The following is a 21,644-nucleotide window of genomic DNA, read 5'->3' as shown; positions in this document are numbered from 1 at the left end:
CCCAAAACCATTTGAAATGCAAAATGGAAATGGGTCAAAACTTTTCCATTTGAAAATGCAAAATGCAAAATGGTTTTTAGAAAAGCATTTCAAATGCAAAATGCAAAATACCTATTTTCAAAATGCATTGAAAATGCAAAATGGTTTCTCAGGTCAAACAATTAAAATAATTATAGAATTTTTGAACAATTTTGTCATCTAATAATGGACATCAATGTAGAACAAACATTACACATGATGGTAAATCCAAAAACACCACTACACATTATGAAACCACAAAAAATTTGCGCGGGACTAATGTTGCCAAAGTAAAAACATAGAAACTATATCTAACATTTAATATAACAGCGTCATGGCCCCATGTTCAGTATTTGAATCAGTATTTTTTGTAATGGTATCACTCAATTTCCAGGGCTCCTACCAGGGAGCAACTTGACAAATGGAAATTATCTCTCCATAGCGAGGTTGAGGACCGACTGATATTTGGGGCTTATGAAAAAAAGATGTGTGGAGATAGTAGGAAGAATGTTGCAAAAAAGCATTTAAAATGGAAAATGCACTGAGAAAAGCATTTAAAATGCAAAATGGAAAATACCCATTTTGCATTTTGCATTTCCATTTGAAATGGATTTATTTGAAATAAAGCACATCTCTGATTATAACTACGTGTTTTTCTTTTAACTATCTCTTTACTGTGCCATTTATGCGCAAATATGTATTAATTAATTTTAAACTTTGTCATACCAATAAGTGGCAATCAACTCAAATACTAACAAAGCTAGATTTTTTCGATAGTATCTGTTATTTTCTGATTTTTCATGATTTGTCCGGATAACCGATTGTAAGAAAAATACTTTTCTTAGGCACTTTTTTGTAGGTATATTTAATGATTTATTTTTTTTAACTTAGATTTTTTTTGCTAAAACGCGGTGGATTTCAAATAAATTACGACATATTTATGAAATCGAGTCAGAGCTGCAGGCTTATGAGAATGTAGTAGAAGTCCGGTAAGAACTTATGGAATTTAATTTGTTTGCGTCGGCGGCGTCTTCTCTTATGGCATCTTCGTCATTTCCTTCTGTCAGCTGATGGTTCGGTCGACATTACACTGTCGGTTTCCATTTCGATTTTTGTCATGAGAAAATGTCTGTCTCGCGCCATGCAATATGGGCCTTAAATATTCTGCTAACAGCTAGCTTTAGCTTTATTACTTTTTAAACGGTTCGCTATCTTCAAGAATCCCGATAAGTTACAGTGTTAGTACAATCGGTGAAGTGCTGAAAATGCCTCAAAATATTATGGAGTTCCGCAGTTATGGCGATTGTTGATTATTAAAATTTTCACTTATTTGTGGCTTTTGTTGGTGTTTTGAGTCCATTTTTGGTTAAGTTTGTGTGTTTATCGTTTCGGGTTTCGCCAGTGAAGATGGTGAAAGAGAAGCCTAATTCAATTAGAGTATATGACGAGGACGGGTTCCGCCGCCGAGCCGCCTGTATTTGTGTCCGCTCCGATGCTGAATCTGAGGTTACTTTTATTTACTTAGCTAATTGTAAGTCCCGGGATGATCACTACTGATCCAGGTCGCCATTTGCCCGGCGCTGAATGTATTTGCTGGGATTTCATCCAAGTCCCGCCATCTGTTACGCTTTTTGCTTCATCTGTCACTTCGGCATGCGTTGTTTTTTTAAATGATTTTCGGCAATGCAATAATTAAATCTTTGCTGTAATTAATTTTACTTAGTCCATTCTGCATTCATTATGCTTTCCTGGTGAAATTTGTACCAGTTAATTAACTTTGTTTTTTTTTGCACAGATTGAATATAAATTACGGTACCTACTTACATACTTGTTTTATTCATACAATAATTAATTATGAAATCTGAAACCCGCGGCCTGTTTGTAATATGGAAATATAAAAAATATTACTTTTGTGTTTTTTTCATGAAAAATTATTTTGTGCCTGCATTTTCACCACCTGTATAGACAAGGTTTTTAAAGTGTTTACCTGAATAGCTGTGCAAATTTTACGAGTGTTCCGTACAAACAGATTTTCTGCTTTATAGTTATAATCATAAGATATTTGACAAGCTCAGAGTGGTGAGAGCTTTGACTAACTACTCTCAGTATCGTCATGATAAGAGACTCCAATTCGTCAATCAATCAGAATTCAGAATCAGAACTTTGTTTGAAATGGCTTTAATTCTTTTTTTATAACCAGATCTGAATAGCCAGGTACTTCTTCCTGTAATAGTTTTAGATTAATATTTCACTATCCGTCGCATTTTTAATAGTCTCAGATTATGGAGATTACACTTTGTTTCAACTTAATTACTACAAGAAACAATGATTTACGTCGAGATTGGTGGTAAAAGACGCATTATAATTCATTCAAAGTTCAAAATTTATCTTAAAAAACAATCCCTTTGCCGCCATTTTGGACTCTTTTCCTAGCGTAAGTTTCGTTTCAATCTAAATTTCATAAATTACTTAATTAACCCAACCTAAGAATCTATTTTATGCGTGTAAATAGTTGTTTCTTGTAGTAATTGTTAAAACAAAATATAATTTCCATCATCTGTGCCTAAAAGTACGAGGGTTTGTGAAATAAGTACTAAGTTTTAGATTATTGAAATAACACTTCCTGTCCACTTAATTACTGTACGAAATAGCTGTTTAAGTAACCAGAAAAGGAAGATAATGCAAGTGTTTTCATATTTTCTTAAAATTAATGTAAGGCGGCCTAATTTTCCATTTTGTGTTTGTGGCTAAATCGAAAGTAGTTAAAGTAAAGTACTCTCAGTGTCACTTTATTTGATGGTAGTGCCACCATTAAATAACACGTCTTAAAACAAAAATATGTGCAGGTTAGTACCATTTTTTAAAACTAACCTATCATTCAGAGTGTAACAGCAACGCCCAAATGATTTTAACCAGCGATTTCTGAGGTTGTAAAAATGTAGATGTTATTTTGCATCCGATGATATATTTTGCTTTCAATAAAAACAAATAAAATTTCTAGCACATGTCGCTATTGATCACACTGCTACACATCGCAATGGATCACGTGATACACGCTCTGTCTCGTGTGTTACCGCGCTGCCACGTGAGTGGAGTGCGTATCACGTGACCCGCTAAGCTGTATCCATAGAATAAAGAAGAACACAAGAAATGTCTTGTGGGCTTATTTTGTGATCAAAACATTCGACTAATCGAGGCTTAAATTTCCAATACGAAATATTGCTTACTAATTTGGAATGGGATGGAGATCACTTCTAGTTTTCTTCTTTATTCTATGGCTGTACCAACTACCCAGTGGTGAGATGTGTTGGAAAAAAAGTATTTTTTAATTTAAAAAAATAATCATCAGACAGCAAAATGACACCTACGGTTTTGACTCCAAGTATGGTCTGTTACGCCCTGCATATTTATACTGAACTAGCTGACGTGTACTCGACGTTGCTCGAGGATTGTAAATGGTTTAGCGTCACAGACATAGGAATTAATAGACGAGAAGATAATGGCGAGGGGTAAAATCAACTGTTGAAGAACGAAGGGCGTAAGACTGACTGTGATTCGTCAATAAATCAATCTGACAGTAAATAGGCATCTCGCATTATAATATCACCGTTTACTTCTTAAAAGTAAAATCTGCTTTTGAATGAATAGACATTTTTACATGGGAGCGCAAATTACTCGCCACGTTATGAACAAATTTGCGAAGTCCAAATTCGGCAAAAAAATTCGGTTCTATTTTCAGAGTCTAATATTTCGTTTAAGTATTTAGTTAAGACACTTTTATAAATGTTCATAATTTACTTCCCAGCAACCAACCAGCTTTGTGTTTCGCGTCCAAACGTTTCTCGATGTGATAGTATATGTTTCTAAAACTGATCTATATTATACGATGTGAATATGCTTAAAATAAAGTAAAATAATGCTTATATATGGAATGTAATACGACAATTGGGTTTATTCTCTTTTTCACATCTATTTTTTACAAGTTTTCATAGTACAAGTCAACATTTTGCCGTGTTATTTCGTAAAATGAACCGACGATGCCTCGACCATAGTTCGCACAAGAATGATGACGTCACGTTTTCAAATTTCACTTGAGGCCATACGCGAGCACAGCCGGCTCCAATGGAACCGGTATGGGGAGTGGGGATAATACGCTTTTAATCACTTAGGGCAGGTCTACTAATATTCATATGTCTATGTTTGGCGTAAAGTTTTGAGGTTGTGAATTCTGGAGTACTGTCAGCTGGGTGCATTTTTAAGGCAAAATTAATATTGTAATAAGTATTTTTTTCACTTGTCCTCAAATTCTTCCACCATTACCTTCCAAGTCCTAAATTCTCCTTACACCTCTTTCTTCGTCCATCACGTACACCTCATTTTACCACAAATAATTATTTGATCCATGTCTTTCTCGGGCGTCCCCGAGTTTTTCTACCATTCACTTCACGTAGTATTGTGAAATCCACATTGTTAATGTTAAAAAAACTACATTATGTCGACTCTATATCTCATTTAAGTGCAAGAGATAATGCGTTGAGTCTTCCTCGGGCGTCCCCTACTTCTTCTACCATTTAAACCACTATCTAAACACTCCTAACACCAATAAAAACAAACTTTGAAAATTTCAGCAAAATCGCTCCAATAGTTTTGAGTCTATAGGGGACAAAGAAACATTAATTTTTATGCATAGATTTTTATTTTTTTATTGAACCCAACCTAAGAACTTATTTTATGTTTAATACAAAATAAGTTCTTAGATTTGGTTTAGTAAAACAAATAATAATACTAGGTTGGCACTGTTTTCTAATGTCATAGATTCAACATGTTAATTAATAATGGAAAATGATACATACAATAATTCAAACGAAATTGCTATTTAAATGCATTTTTTTCCATTTCCCGTAACTTAACCTAATTACGTTGAAATGAAGTACATCTTGTTTTGGTAATTATGCTATCACGAGCTAGTCTCTATAATAAAACTTTACCCTTCTCCCTATTTCTTTCAACCTCACAAAGCTCTCCAATTTGCCATGTCATAGACCCACTGCCTCCGGGTGGTAGAACAATTGTGCTGTGTTATTTATCCACTCAAGCGATTTTGGCATATTATTGCAAGTTTGCAAAAATGTTTTGCGTGATTGCTTATCATAATGTGCCAAATTTAGAGAACCTAAATATATGGGATAGGCAGCAAAATCTAGGTGGATTCATTGGCTTTAAACCGCAGCAAGCAGTTCATATTCATATTTTAAGGAACGACAGTAAATGTATATATATAAGCAAGCAATCGCTCAAGTGGATACATTATACTCCTATCTTCATTGGGTGTCACTTTACTGAGCCTAGCAACAACACTAAGTTATTTTGGTAAAATTTGCAGCTCACTATCGATGGGCATATTGGGTTTGCGCCTCCATTTTGCGCCAATAACTTCTGGCATGTGACGCAATATCTGGGTCAAATATTTGCCAAAAAATGGCTCACTTATTATTCGCAGATGTTGCTATTATTATTTTTTACATTGCTACTCATAATTCTAGCTGTATTGGCACCACAGACCAAACAAAAGATGGATGTGACTAAAACAATTATTCTTCCCATTTACCACGGCTATCGTCGTAACAGTGTTGTTAAATAATGGCCACCAGTGTTATTTTGAATCGCTTGGACACAATGCATTATGTGCAATAAAAATATATAAAATTAGGCAGAGAAAGGAAACTAACCAGTGGAATGCCGATGGGTCTCTGGAGAACATGCGAGCATTCTAATATTTTATTTTTAAAATTAATTTGCGTTGCGATTTTGACCTAAATGCTTCGAAAAATGTATGAAAAGCAATATCGGCATCGCTTGGGCTTATAAAACTTTAAATTCCACTCTTGATTGTTATGAAGTTACAAAAAAATATTTTTTGTTTTATGCCTTCAACAGGTTAATAACATAATTTTAATAATTTTCCTTCCCAGAGATATTAAAAATTAAAAGAAAACTTTACCAGTTGTTAAATTTAGCTAATAGATTTTCTAATAGAGGTCAATTTTTTACAACTTCTCTTGGGGGTCCTAGTATACACGGTGTCCGGAAACTCGTAGTACAAGCGGGAAACTGGAGAATCTACACCACATGGGGAACCCAAATAAACATAAAGTTTTTTTTTTTTTTTTTTTTTTTCTTCATATGAAGCGGTTACTTTGTGATGTGACATTATAATTTAAAATTAAACAGTAACTTTGTAAACATCACTTATGGGTAAATACTTAATGCCGACCGGGTTTCGCTACAACCGTAGCCTCATCAGGGCAGTATAATACTAAAAATCTAAAAATTAAATTAACATGTGTAGATATCACGGTAGGTGGACAGTCTGAGCTACAGTGGAAGAGGTAGGGATAGTTGGGAGATTGGGAGGCGAGTGTTCTTTGTCAATAGGGAACAATCTGAGTATAGGGCTTTTATTTAGGTTTATTTGGTTGTTGATGACTTTGCTATTGACGTTTATGGCTTTCCTTAACTCTAACGCTTCTAAGTTATCCAACCTAAGACCTATTCCGTTTTTATGTAATAGGCTGACGCCAGTATTTTTGTCGAACGTATGGTTTGTTGCTATGAGGTGATTTGCAAATTCGGAGAATCCATTACTGTTTAAGCATCTTAGGTGTTCTTTGACTCGCGTTTTGATATTACGCGCTGTTTTGCCTATGTAAAACGCGGGACAGTCACTACATTGCAGTGAGTAAATACCTGAGTGATTTAACCGATGTTCTTTGTCTTTAACGTTCATCAAAAATTTACCTATACTATTGTTAGTGTAAAACGCTGGTTTGATATCTGGTGGGAGGTTTTTTATGCTTTTTTGAGAGAAATTATCGATGTACAAAATTCTACGCCATTGTTGAGGTTGATTATTATTAGTTGATATATTATTATTATGAGGGGAGCTGTTAAATAGAAATTTGCTTGTCGATAATCTTTTTAATTTCTTGTTTAGGATGTTCATTTCAAAAACATCTGTATTTAAAGCTAAAATTGCATGGTTAAAAGAAGACCTAAAAAGTGCATATAAAATGAGAAATAATATTAAATTAACGTTAAAAGTTTTACACATAGAATTGGTGAACGAATTACACCCGGTTGAATGGGATCTGTTTGACGACAAAGTTAGAAACTTCGCCTCTATAAAGGCCTACAAAAAACGTGAAATCATAAACAAAAAACTAATTAACCTTAATCTGTCACAACATAAAAATAATAACAATGAACCAGTAAAATATACCCATCAGTTCTTCGACCGGTTACAGAATCTCTCATCAGTTCAGTTCCAACCAAACGAGCTGACTCTGTTATCTAAAGGTTTAAAATACAACTTAGATTATAATAAAAAGAATTACATTAGTGCAGTGGAAAACGTTGCAGTGGACATCGAGACCGCGTTATATAATAAACCTGGACCACCTCTATACAAAAGTGCAGAAACAATAAAAAAGCTCATTCCTACACTTAAAGTCAACTATAATCGTGAAACATCCATTATGCTGAACATCAGGAAGAAATTAAAGGATGAACAATTAATTTTAACAAAGGCTGATAAAGGCAACACGATAATTATAATGAATAAAAGTGACTATAATTCCAAAGTGCAAGACTTTATTAAGACGGACAAATTTGACATTCTACCTAAAGACCCCACTACCAAATACCTAGATAACATTAAAAGTGCTTTGAATTCATGCAAATCCCCTATCTTTCAAGACAATTCATACCAACAAGTAAAATTTCTAACAAAAAATCCATTGGCCCCTAAATTATATGGTTTCTTAAAAATCCATAAAAACGACAAACCTATTAGGCCGGTCGTGTCAAGTTGTAATTCTCCGAATTTCAAAACAGCTTCATTTATAACTGAAGTATTTAATAATTCTAAAGTGTTTGCTCCGAAATTCACCATTAAGAACTCATTCACTTTGATTGATGAACTGAAAAATCTACATATTCCGAATAATTCAAAATTAGTCTCATTTGATGTTGTTAACTTATTTCCAAATATTCCCGTAGATGAAAGTAAAAGCATATTGTTCAAATTATTACAAAATTCAAAACTACCAAATAATTTATCTAAGGAACTTTCTCACCTATTTAATGTTTGTCTAAGTCAAAATTATTTCCAATACAATGAACTTTTTTATCAACAAACAGATGGCCTGGCAATGGGAGCTCCGACTTCTCCCCTCATCGCCGACATATTTATGGACAATCTAGAGAATAACATTTTTAACTGTAAATCGCCATTATTAAAGAATGTGTTATTGTGGAAGAGATATGTCGATGATGTTTTCTGTATCTGGACAGGTACTGAGCGCCAACTTGATTCCTTCCTAAAACTAATAAACTCTTTTCATACAAAAATTAAATTCACAATAGAAATAGGAACTAATTCTAGCTTAAACTTTTTAGATCTCACCCTATCAATCATTAACAATAAAATAGAATTTAAAATCTATCGTAAACCCACTTACACTGATACAACTATTAATAATTCATCTAACCATCCCATCTCCCACAAACATTCTGCTTTCCATTCCATGATCCATAGATTAGTTACCGTCCCGTTATCAAATTCCAACTTCTTATTAGAATTAGCGACGATTAAACAAATCGCGATTAATAATGGCTATAATGCAAATATGGTCAATAACATCCTAAACAAGAAATTAAAAAGATTATCGACAAGCAAATTTCTATTTAACAGCTCCCCTCATAAGAATAATATATCAACTAATAATAATCAACCTCAACAATGGCGTAGAATTTTGTACATCGATAATTTCTCTCAAAAAAGCATAAAAAACCTCCCACCAGATATCAAACCAGCGTTTTACACTAACAATAGTATAGGTAAATTTTTGATGAACGTTAAAGACAAAGAACATCGGTTAAATCACTCAGGTATTTACTCACTGCAATGTAGTGACTGTCCCGCGTTTTACATAGGCAAAACAGCGCGTAATATCAAAACGCGAGTCAAAGAACACCTAAGATGCTTAAACAGTAATGGATTCTCCGAATTTGCAAATCACCTCATAGCAACAAACCATACGTTCGACAAAAATACTGGCGTCAGCCTATTACATAAAAACGGAATAGGTCTTAGGTTGGATAACTTAGAAGCGTTAGAGTTAAGGAAAGCCATAAACGTCAATAGCAAAGTCATCAACAACCAAATAAACCTAAATAAAAGCCCTATACTCAGATTGTTCCCTATTGACAAAGAACACTCGCCTCCCAATCTCCCAACTATCCCTACCTCTTCCACTGTAGCTCAGACTGTCCACCTACCGTGATATCTACACATGTTAATTTAATTTTTAGATTTTTAGTATTATACTGCCCTGATGAGGCTACGGTTGTAGCGAAACCCGGTCGGCATTAAGTATTTACCCATAAGTGATGTTTACAAAGTTACTGTTTAATTTTAAATTATAATGTCACATCACAAAGTAACCGCTTCATATGAAGAAATAATATTAGCAAGTACAGCTATTAAAGCAAAAATGTATAAAAAATTTACCGTAAAATATAGAATTTCGTGTGTGGATATATTCTTTTACAAACAGTGTCTTAAAATGAAAGTTTTCCCTAAATATCTGAACGTTAAGTTTAAAAATATGAACAATAAACCGGACATTTCAAAAACATCTGTATTTAAAGCTAAAATTGCATGGTTAAAAGAAGACCTAAAAAGTGCATATAAAATGAGAAATAATATTAAATTAACGTTAAAAGTTTTACACATAGAATTGGTGAACGAATTACACCCGGTTGAATGGGATCTGTTTGACGACAAAGTTAGAAACTTCGCCTCTATAAAGGCCTACAAAAAACGTGAAATCATAAACAAAAAACTAATTAACCTTAATCTGTCACAACATAAAAATAATAACAATGAACCAGTAAAATATACCCATCAGTTCTTCGACCGGTTACAGAATCTCTCATCAGTTCAGTTCCAACCAAACGAGCTGACTCTGTTATCTAAAGGTTTAAAATACAACTTAGATTATAATAAAAAGAATTACATTAGTGCAGTGGAAAACGTTGCAGTGGACATCGAGACCGCGTTATATAATAAACCTGGACCACCTCTATACAAAAGTGCAGAAACAATAAAAAAGCTCATTCCTACACTTAAAGTCAACTATAATCGTGAAACATCCATTATGCTGAACATCAGGAAGAAATTAAAGGATGAACAATTAATTTTAACAAAGGCTGATAAAGGCAACACGATAATTATAATGAATAAAAGTGACTATAATTCCAAAGTGCAAGACTTTATTAAGACGGACAAATTTGACATTCTACCTAAAGACCCCACTACCAAATACCTAGATAACATTAAAAGTGCTTTGAATTCATGCAAATCCCCTATCTTTCAAGACAATTCATACCAACAAGTAAAATTTCTAACAAAAAATCCATTGGCCCCTAAATTATATGGTTTCTTAAAAATCCATAAAAACGACAAACCTATTAGGCCGGTCGTGTCAAGTTGTAATTCTCCGAATTTCAAAACAGCTTCATTTATAACTGAAGTATTTAATAATTCTAAAGTGTTTGCTCCGAAATTCACCATTAAGAACTCATTCACTTTGATTGATGAACTGAAAAATCTACATATTCCGAATAATTCAAAATTAGTCTCATTTGATGTTGTTAACTTATTTCCAAATATTCCCGTAGATGAAAGTAAAAGCATATTGTTCAAATTATTACAAAATTCAAAACTACCAAATAATTTATCTAAGGAACTTTCTCACCTATTTAATGTTTGTCTAAGTCAAAATTATTTCCAATACAATGAACTTTTTTATCAACAAACAGATGGCCTGGCAATGGGAGCTCCGACTTCTCCCCTCATCGCCGACATATTTATGGACAATCTAGAGAATAACATTTTTAACTGTAAATCGCCATTATTAAAGAATGTGTTATTGTGGAAGAGATATGTCGATGATGTTTTCTGTATCTGGACAGGTACTGAGCGCCAACTTGATTCCTTCCTAAAACTAATAAACTCTTTTCATACAAAAATTAAATTCACAATAGAAATAGGAACTAATTCTAGCTTAAACTTTTTAGATCTCACCCTATCAATCATTAACAATAAAATAGAATTTAAAATCTATCGTAAACCCACTTACACTGATACAACTATTAATAATTCATCTAACCATCCCATCTCCCACAAACATTCTGCTTTCCATTCCATGATCCATAGATTAGTTACCGTCCCGTTATCAAATTCCAACTTCTTATTAGAATTAGCGACGATTAAACAAATCGCGATTAATAATGGCTATAATGCAAATATGGTCAATAACATCCTAAACAAGAAATTAAAAAGATTATCGACAAGCAAATTTCTATTTAACAGCTCCCCTCATAAGAATAATATATCAACTAATAATAATCAACCTCAACAATGGCGTAGAATTTTGTACATCGATAATTTCTCTCAAAAAAGCATAAAAAACCTCCCACCAGATATCAAACCAGCGTTTTACACTAACAATAGTATAGGTAAATTTTTGATGAACGTTAAAGACAAAGAACATCGGTTAAATCACTCAGGTATTTACTCACTGCAATGTAGTGACTGTCCCGCGTTTTACATAGGCAAAACAGCGCGTAATATCAAAACGCGAGTCAAAGAACACCTAAGATGCTTAAACAGTAATGGATTCTCCGAATTTGCAAATCACCTCATAGCAACAAACCATACGTTCGACAAAAATACTGGCGTCAGCCTATTACATAAAAACGGAATAGGTCTTAGGTTGGATAACTTAGAAGCGTTAGAGTTAAGGAAAGCCATAAACGTCAATAGCAAAGTCATCAACAACCAAATAAACCTAAATAAAAGCCCTATACTCAGATTGTTCCCTATTGACAAAGAACACTCGCCTCCCAATCTCCCACCTATCCCTACCTCTTCCACTGTAGCTCAGACTGTCCACCTACCGTGATATCTACACATGTTAATTTAATTTTTAGATTTTTAGTATTATACTGCCCTGATGAGGCTACGGTTGTAGCGAAACCCGGTCGGCATTAAGTATTTACCCATAAGTGATGTTTACAAAGTTACTGTTTAATTTTAAATTATAATGTCACATCACAAAGTAACCGCTTCATATGAAGAAATAATATTAGCAAGTACAGCTATTAAAGCAAAAATGTATAAAAAATTTACCGTAAAATATAGAATTTCGTGTGTGGATATATTCTTTTACAAACAGTGTCTTAAAATGAAAGTTTTCCCTAAATATCTGAACGTTAAGTTTAAAAATATGAACAATAAACCGGACATTTCAAAAACATCTGTATTTAAAGCTAAAATTGCATGGTTAAAAGAAGACCTAAAAAGTGCATATAAAATGAGAAATAATATTAAATTAACGTTAAAAGTTTTACACATAGAATTGGTGAACGAATTACACCCGGTTGAATGGGATCTGTTTGACGACAAAGTTAGAAACTTCGCCTCTATAAAGGCCTACAAAAAACGTGAAATCATAAACAAAAAACTAATTAACCTTAATCTGTCACAACATAAAAATAATAACAATGAACCAGTAAAATATACCCATCAGTTCTTCGACCGGTTACAGAATCTCTCATCAGTTCAGTTCCAACCAAACGAGCTGACTCTGTTATCTAAAGGTTTAAAATACAACTTAGATTATAATAAAAAGAATTACATTAGTGCAGTGGAAAACGTTGCAGTGGACATCGAGACCGCGTTATATAATAAACCTGGACCACCTCTATACAAAAGTGCAGAAACAATAAAAAAGCTCATTCCTACACTTAAAGTCAACTATAATCGTGAAACATCCATTATGCTGAACATCAGGAAGAAATTAAAGGATGAACAATTAATTTTAACAAAGGCTGATAAAGGCAACACGATAATTATAATGAATAAAAGTGACTATAATTCCAAAGTGCAAGACTTTATTAAGACGGACAAATTTGACATTCTACCTAAAGACCCCACTACCAAATACCTAGATAACATTAAAAGTGCTTTGAATTCATGCAAATCCCCTATCTTTCAAGACAATTCATACCAACAAGTAAAATTTCTAACAAAAAATCCATTGGCCCCTAAATTATATGGTTTCTTAAAAATCCATAAAAACGACAAACCTATTAGGCCGGTCGTGTCAAGTTGTAATTCTCCGAATTTCAAAACAGCTTCATTTATAACTGAAGTATTTAATAATTCTAAAGTGTTTGCTCCGAAATTCACCATTAAGAACTCATTCACTTTGATTGATGAACTGAAAAATCTACATATTCCGAATAATTCAAAATTAGTCTCATTTGATGTTGTTAACTTATTTCCAAATATTCCCGTAGATGAAAGTAAAAGCATATTGTTCAAATTATTACAAAATTCAAAACTACCAAATAATTTCTCTAAGGAACTTTCTCACCTATTTAATGTTTGTCTAAGTCAAAATTATTTCCAATACAATGAACTTTTTTATCAACAAACAGATGGCCTGGCAATGGGAGCTCCGACTTCTCCCCTCATCGCCGACATATTTATGGACAATCTAGAGAATAACATTTTTAACTGTAAATCGCCATTATTAAAGAATGTGTTATTGTGGAAGAGATATGTCGATGATGTTTTCTGTATCTGGACAGGTACTGAGCGCCAACTTGATTCCTTCCTAAAACTAATAAACTCTTTTCATACAAAAATTAAATTCACAATAGAAATAGGAACTAATTCTAGCTTAAACTTTTTAGATCTCACCCTATCAATCATTAACAATAAAATAGAATTTAAAATCTATCGTAAACCCACTTACACTGATACAACTATTAATAATTCATCTAACCATCCCATCTCCCACAAACATTCTGCTTTCCATTCCATGATCCATAGATTAGTTACCGTCCCGTTATCAAATTCCAACTTCTTATTAGAATTAGCGACGATTAAACAAATCGCGATTAATAATGGCTATAATGCAAATATGGTCAATAACATCCTAAACAAGAAATTAAAAAGATTATCGACAAGCAAATTTCTATTTAACAGCTCCCCTCATAAGAATAATATATCAACTAATAATAATCAACCTCAACAATGGCGTAGAATTTTGTACATCGATAATTTCTCTCAAAAAAGCATAAAAAACCTCCCACCAGATATCAAACCAGCGTTTTACACTAACAATAGTATAGGTAAATTTTTGATGAACGTTAAAGACAAAGAACATCGGTTAAATCACTCAGGTATTTACTCACTGCAATGTAGTGACTGTCCCGCGTTTTACATAGGCAAAACAGCGCGTAATATCAAAACGCGAGTCAAAGAACACCTAAGATGCTTAAACAGTAATGGATTCTCCGAATTTGCAAATCACCTCATAGCAACAAACCATACGTTCGACAAAAATACTGGCGTCAGCCTATTACATAAAAACGGAATAGGTCTTAGGTTGGATAACTTAGAAGCGTTAGAGTTAAGGAAAGCCATAAACGTCAATAGCAAAGTCATCAACAACCAAATAAACCTAAATAAAAGCCCTATACTCAGATTGTTCCCTATTGACAAAGAACACTCGCCTCCCAATCTCCCAACTATCCCTACCTCTTCCACTGTAGCTCAGACTGTCCACCTACCGTGATATCTACACATGTTAATTTAATTTTTAGATTTTTAGTATTATACTGCCCTGATGAGGCTACGGTTGTAGCGAAACCCGGTCGGCATTAAGTATTTACCCATAAGTGATGTTTACAAAGTTACTGTTTAATTTTAAATTATAAAGTTTTTTGATTTGAGCATTTTCACAAAACAAAATATTTTTCGGCTATTTTAGGGTTAAAGTTTTTTCTGGTGTTTAGGATTGAACAACAGATGTTTTAACCCTGCAGAGCAGAAATATTTTATGATTACACCGGATTAAATGAAGGGTGATTTCAAAATAATGCTTCAAATCCGAGTTTCTTCATTTGTTTTACTTTCAAATAGTTTTAATTAGTTGGGTACTTTGATCTTCAGTAATAATTTATAAGAATTAGATTAAAAAAAAAAAAAAATCAACTTCTAACTCGATTTACTCGATAACGAAAGCTCAAATCAAAAAAAAAATATACCGCAAAATCGACTCCAAATGTGATGTAGATTCACCAGTTTCCCGCTTGTACTACGAGTTTCCGGACACCCTGTATATAATCATTCAAAACGTTTGTGCCGCCAGTTTGGCCACTTCACAAACCCGTATTAACCATTCCCTTGCGTTGTTCAAAATATCCTCATGCACCGGTGCCTTACACTCAGTAAATATTTATGCATTGTAATTATTTCATTCAATACGTATTGCGGAGGAATAACTAAAATATGAACTCTATGTTTAGTATATTTACAGAGATATTTTAGTAATTTGAGACGATTTCCACTCAGTTGGCAGCACTGGCAAGGAAAGGTTAAACCATGAACTTACTGGTTTGTTAACTGGAAAGATACAAAGTAGCCCCCCAGATTGTGCTATTATTCACTGATTAATATTCTTAGGGTGCATATAAACGGGACAAATTTTCTGCGAGCTGAGCCACAAATTACGGTAAAGGAACAAAGCAACTGCAAGCGGTGTTTCGTGCCTTTTGGTGTTCCTTTCCCATAATTCGCAGCTCGGCTTGCAGAAATTTTGTCCTGTTTATACGTAGCATTAAATAACACCATGTAAAATATAACAGTTGTATCATCATCAAACATACTAATTTCGGTTGTGTGGTCTGTCTGTAAGTGATTGTAACTCTGGTTCAATGAATTCAGATTTGTTTTGAATTCAAGTTTTATTTTCAAAATTGGAACTGATTGTGTCAAGAATTCAGACAAGCGATAAAGCACCTAGCTATAATATAATATTTTATTTCCAGGAAATTATTTTAATTGTATATTTGAAATGTGTATTTATTTTGTTTGAATTTCTTAAGGTTAATCTTGATGAGTAAAGTCAGATTTCGTGATTTTCCAAGTATCTGCACTTTTCCATTTTCAAGAAAGTGTTATTTACTAACACAATATTGTGTGATTTTTCATGGGTCTGTTCCAATATTATAATATAAGCAATTAAGTCCCACACCAAGCTCAAGAACCAGTCTCTTTTTTGGTGAGGTACAGCGATAAACTATGAAACTTGTTTCAAAATCCTTTGTGGAACTTTTCCGTGCGGCAGCCTGAAGCGACATGCGAAACGCTCGTTTCGAAGCATAAGCGTGCGAGAACCTAATATTTTGACTTGTGATTGACTGTTGTATAATGTTGAACTTTCACTTGTGAAAAACCAGGTTTGATAGTAGTAAATTTATAAGTACCCTTCTAAATATTCTCAAAATATATTTGGCGCTTTTAACCCCTGGAATGCTAGGCTAAAATGCCAAGTGGCTCGCCGTGCGCCAGCTGACATTATTTTGGTAATAACTTGATTGTTTTTTGCAAAATTATGTTTTGTTAGTTGCAGTTGTGTTTATATTTTTATGAAAATTAATATCCTATATAGTTTCCTCAGTGTAACAACTTATATTCAGAGTTTTAATAAAAATATATGTATATATTGCAATTTAGAATGTATTTTCCAGCTAAATAAGCGTTTTTCGCAATAAAAATAAGTTATATAAGGATTTCCTGTAAGGATACACTACTTTGAAAATCGGAATTATGACTTTTGACACTGAATTTTATAATGCTCTTTTCCACAGATAAAATAAAGATGTTTGCAAGAGATGAAACAACAAGTTAGAATAATATTAAAATATATTATTTCCTTGCCAAGCGAATAAAATATGTTTATGTAAAGAGCAAGTTCAAAATACCATAAAATCGAGGCAAGTGCGGTGTGCTACTAGCATATTAGCTACGGATACGCTGGCATTCAAGGGGATAATATTGATTTCTTCTCACTGAACAGACTTTTCCCTGCTAATTGAATATTCACGTTATGTTTTTGGTTGGATTGGTTTACAGTTCTTGTTGAATGATGTGTTTGTTGTGTTGTTTAGGTGTTGCTGGTGACATCGTCGCGTCGGCCGGACAACTGGATCGTTCCGGGCGGCGGCGTGGAGCCGGAAGAGGAGCCCTCCGTCACCGCCATCCGAGAGGTGTTCGAGGAGGCTGGCGTTGTGGGCCAGTTGGGTCGCTGCCTCGGGGTGTTCGAGGTGACCCACCTGACCTTCATTATCTACCACATCCTTTATAGTGTATTGAAAAAAATTTAGTTCTCCCGCAAGAGGCCTAAAGTTTATAATGTTCTACACAAAATGTTTGTGGATTCCCCATATATCGCAGAGCGAGCATGTCTCTAAATATTCCTTTGCCCTTTCAAGTAATACTTAGGTATTAGTTACTACCTATCGTTTTAACCAGACTTCCATGCCCATCTTCCCCCAGCAGTCAACCATTAAGTAACGCAAAAACGAGCGTAACTCAAACACATTGTAGTTTTTTTCTTTCCATTGTGTGACGTAAAAAAACAATTTAGATATCGCACAAAACTCTCGTTTGGGGGAAGAGTATTACCCCTCTCTGGAGTAGGCGGTTTCAAAGGACTAAGAGGCAGTATAATTGACCCCAGTCCAGTCATCAGTGACAATTTTCCCAGATCAATGAAAACTTTCAATTTCAATGATTATTTTGTTTTTGCCCATTTGACTAAGGATAAGTTGTGATTGTCCCCAGAACCGTGAACACAAGCACCGCACCAAGGTGTACGTGATGACGGTGACAGAGGAGCTAGCCGAGTGGGAGGACTCGCGGCAGATGGGCCGCAAGCGCCAGTGGTTTCCAATCGACGAGGCGCTCGTCCAGCTGGCCTTGCACAAGCCCATCCAGCGCCACTACCTGCAGCAGCTGCGGCGCTCTAAAGGCCAAAGTCTCCCGGCCACATAACCTCCCCAACTACATAACCTTCCTATCCAACCTCTCCACTTGGCCACATAATCTCCCTACCCAACTTCATGACCTTTCTTCCCAACCATAAAACCTCCCCTCCCATCCATAAAACCTCCCCAACTAATCCCTTTTATACTTTCATCCGCAGGAGCCGCCACACATAATAATACTTTAATGACACTGGCCAATATAAAAATAAATTGTTTTGGTGTCGTAGAAATAAGGCCCGTTCTTGTGCAGGTTTAAGACACTGATTCCTAAAAGTGGATTTGGACTTTCCGTTAGTTTCTTTTCTATCAGCCGTGTACCCAAGTATGGGTCAAACTTGTTAGGCACGTCTTGTTTGGTTCTGGTTTCTTGTGAGTACTGCTATCCAAAAGAACAAAGTCTAAAAAAAATGCTGTGAAAATAACTGCCAGAAAAGGAGTAATCTCTATTCCTGCCACTGTGGTTGAGAAATGTAGTTTAATACTTTTTGATTTTTACATTGTGATTGGGAAATTCAATTTATTTTTGTTGTATTTTTTACACATTGAGCACAACTGAAAAGTCATACACAGAGATTATATTCATTTTTTGTGGATTTTTTCTCTGGTTGAAGGCAGTACTCGTGATGAACAAGTATCCTTAATTTATTCTCAACGAATTCACCTGCATACGGTGTTATCTTCGGCTCCAAACACTCGCTAAATTCCATTGGTTTTCACCTACCAATTTCTTTGTAAATTTTGCAATATCATTTTTCAGTAATTTTTTTTTGTAATAATTTTACTTAATTTTTATATTTTCTCATGTTTTATAATAATAATTATTATATTAAAAATAAATTTGTGTTAGTCTTTTTAACAATAATTTATGTTTTCTTGTGTAGTATTTACTGAGAGATTTGCCCGGTAGTGTGATGCTGTCGCTGGTACATTGATTGTCACCATTTTTGATTAATCACTAAACTGGGCAGTTTCCCCGGCATTACTCCATTTGTCTGTCTGTTTGGATGTCTCTATGTCATGTGGTGTGCATATTCTGTTTGTCCCTTTCATTTCTCTAAAATAGTGTAAGAAAATCAATTTTTAAATAATAAATTAATTCTAAGTTACGATAATTATTATTATTCTGCAATCAAAAAAAATTGTTTTTTTTTTCAAATTACAATAAAATGTAACTAGTCCAAGTCATGATTTGAAATTTAAATAGAATAAATACCACTGCGAATTAAATTAAAATATAAAATAAATCTGCTTAGAGGAAGTGTTAGTCAAATGCATTTATCACTTTAGACGCATAAATCAAATTTCCCCTTTAGATACCAAAATGGAGTTTAGTCAACGGTCTGTAAAACATATTAACGTTGAATGCCTAAAGTGACTGAAGTCACCCAATATTTACGGAAACATTAATTGGCAAAGGCGAAAGTGGCGAACTTTTTTATTTTTTTATTTGTGACATCCCACAAGAGTGCTTCTGTACACATTGTAAAGGCAGGGGAACTATATCGCCACCACGTAGGGCAGCATTGTGAGGTGGGTTAAAATATGGGGCTGCAGGAAGGGATTTATTAATGCGGGTCTCGAAGAGGCCCGGATTTTATGAAGGAGGAAAAACAGATGCCGGTAATTCGTTCTACATACGAGCCGTCTTAGACAAAAACGAGTCAAAGAAACGGCCCGTTCTCATGAAGCCAACATCAACTGTGAACGGGTGTTCCGCTCAACCGGTGCACCGGGATCAATGCTGCTATTTCCTTAGAGCAGGCTCTATTAAAATTCCTGTAGAACAGACTCAGTTTTCCTACATTGCATTTGTACCTTAGAGAAGGCAATCGGTCTGTTAACAAAGGATCAGACAGACCGCTCTCATTTACACAGAATCAAGTAGGTTCATCAAATATTGTGGGGCTCCAGCCCAGGGGTGGTTCCCACATTCAATTTATGCGTCCAAAGTGTTAAATGCAGAGGTTAGACGAGATATTTAGTTGAAAGACCCCTTCCGAAGTGTAATGTAGATTTATCTGAAATGTTTGACACAGCAACCATTGGTTTTTACGATCAGAAGTTGCCGCTGATTGCTATTGCATATGTACACGAGTTAATCTCGGTCAGTGGTTTTAAGCTTATATTTTTATCCGCAAAGTAAATGATCAACGTAAATGTGTTTGCTTTCACTGTATTGACTGTAGGATTTTATCTCACCCGAACGCCCACTAAAATTCTCAATTGATAATAGAATGGCTTTTGTGGTTTTATTTGTCTGTCTTTGTTTCTTATTTAAGTAACTGACATAGCAGATTCATGCTCTAACGTTTCCCTAATTAAGTTATACGTAATTAATTAATTTTAGAAAGACCTCTTTGCATTTGTGTATTGACTGCTTCGTCGAAATTATTCTATGACTCAAGTTAGCCAAATGTTTGGAAAAATAGTTTTTCATCAGTTGCATCTAATATCACATTAATATTGATTCTGTGGGATCATAAAACAAAACATTTTTACCTTGTTGCCATGCAGAAGAAAGTACATGCAAATAGGGAATAGATGGTGCAGAAGTCTCCAGTAATCAATTTGGAACACAAAAATAGCATTTCCAATTAAATGGTTGGATTTTATATATCAATAACAAAAGAAGACATTTTTTTTAACTTTGGGCAACTTGAATAATTATTGAACTACATGGTTTAAGTCGGAGCAGTGAATATTATACAGCTACATATTCTGCGGGGAAATACAGTGGTAGCATAACAAATTTCTATACTTTTGCTATATGTAATTGTAATAATAATTGTACATATTGCCCTTACGCCATCTATGTCATCGATATTCAAAAAGAAAAGGCAGTGTTCAGATCCTTGTAATTCAAAATATATCCTGATGTGTCACTTTGAAATCAAATATTGTCTAGCGGCCATCATTACATCAGATGCTTGTAATTCAATACAAATTCAGATGCGTCACTTTTGAAAGCAGAGATTGCCTAGTAACGACCATCATTACATTTGCCTGTTCTTTGTTCCTTCCCTCCAAACAAACCTCATGCGATACTCTACACTCTAAAATATTATTTTATTAGCCTGGCTTGTTTAAAAAAGCTTACCTACTTAACATAATTTTTTTTTTAGTTTTTTTATACTGATAGGGCAGTTTGTGAATGTAACTACTTCACATAATTCCTTAAACTATCGAAATACATATTAATATTGACAGAAAAATCTTTCATTTATACCCACCCAACCTTCCCATCAAACTATTTATTATTTCTTCAAAAAAAATGTTGGCATTTTTAAGCAAAAAATCTTTTGAGTTACATACTTTGTTTTTTTTGCTATTTGTTTTTGGGGTGTTATGCCGTGTTGCGCTAACTCCTTCTTTAGCCAACGTTTCGGACAGCATTGCAGTGTCCATCATCAGGGCAGATGTGTTATTTTAGAAAACAAAATAACACATCTGCCCTGATGATGGACACTGCAATGCTGTCCGAAACGTTGGCTAAAGAAGGAGTTAGCGCAACACGGCATAACACCCCAAAAACAAATAGCAAAAATACTTTTGGCCGTGAAAATCTTAAATCATATTTGACATACTTTGTTTTCTAAGCTTGCTTATGCAATACACTCGAAATCACAAAAATCATTCATTCATAAATGATACAAATT

The 21,644-nt window shown here is 34.2% G+C and overlaps 1 protein-coding gene across 1 annotated transcript; it reads left to right on the top strand.

Moving 5' to 3' along the window:
- The first annotated feature begins 1,081 nt into the window (after nt 1–1,081).
- On the top strand, nt 1,082–21,192 carry LOC149422715 (diphosphoinositol polyphosphate phosphohydrolase 1-like). The gene is made up of 3 exons (XM_089633921.1): nt 1,082–1,524; nt 17,110–17,265; nt 17,786–21,192. Exons 1-3 carry the CDS (start codon nt 1,426–1,428, stop codon nt 17,993–17,995), a joined length of 465 nt encoding a protein of 154 aa, XP_089490047.1. The 5' UTR covers nt 1,082–1,425; the 3' UTR covers nt 17,996–21,192.
- The last annotated feature ends 452 nt before the right edge of the window (nt 21,193–21,644 follow it).

This window comes from Hesperophylax consimilis, chromosome 7 (assembly GCF_061612785.1).
Source record: "Hesperophylax consimilis isolate HC1 chromosome 7, BYU_Hcon_1.0, whole genome shotgun sequence".
Taxonomy (NCBI): domain Eukaryota; kingdom Metazoa; phylum Arthropoda; class Insecta; order Trichoptera; family Limnephilidae; genus Hesperophylax; species Hesperophylax consimilis.
Note: the sequence above shows the minus strand (reverse complement) of the source record. Positions and strands in the feature narration are given on the sequence as shown.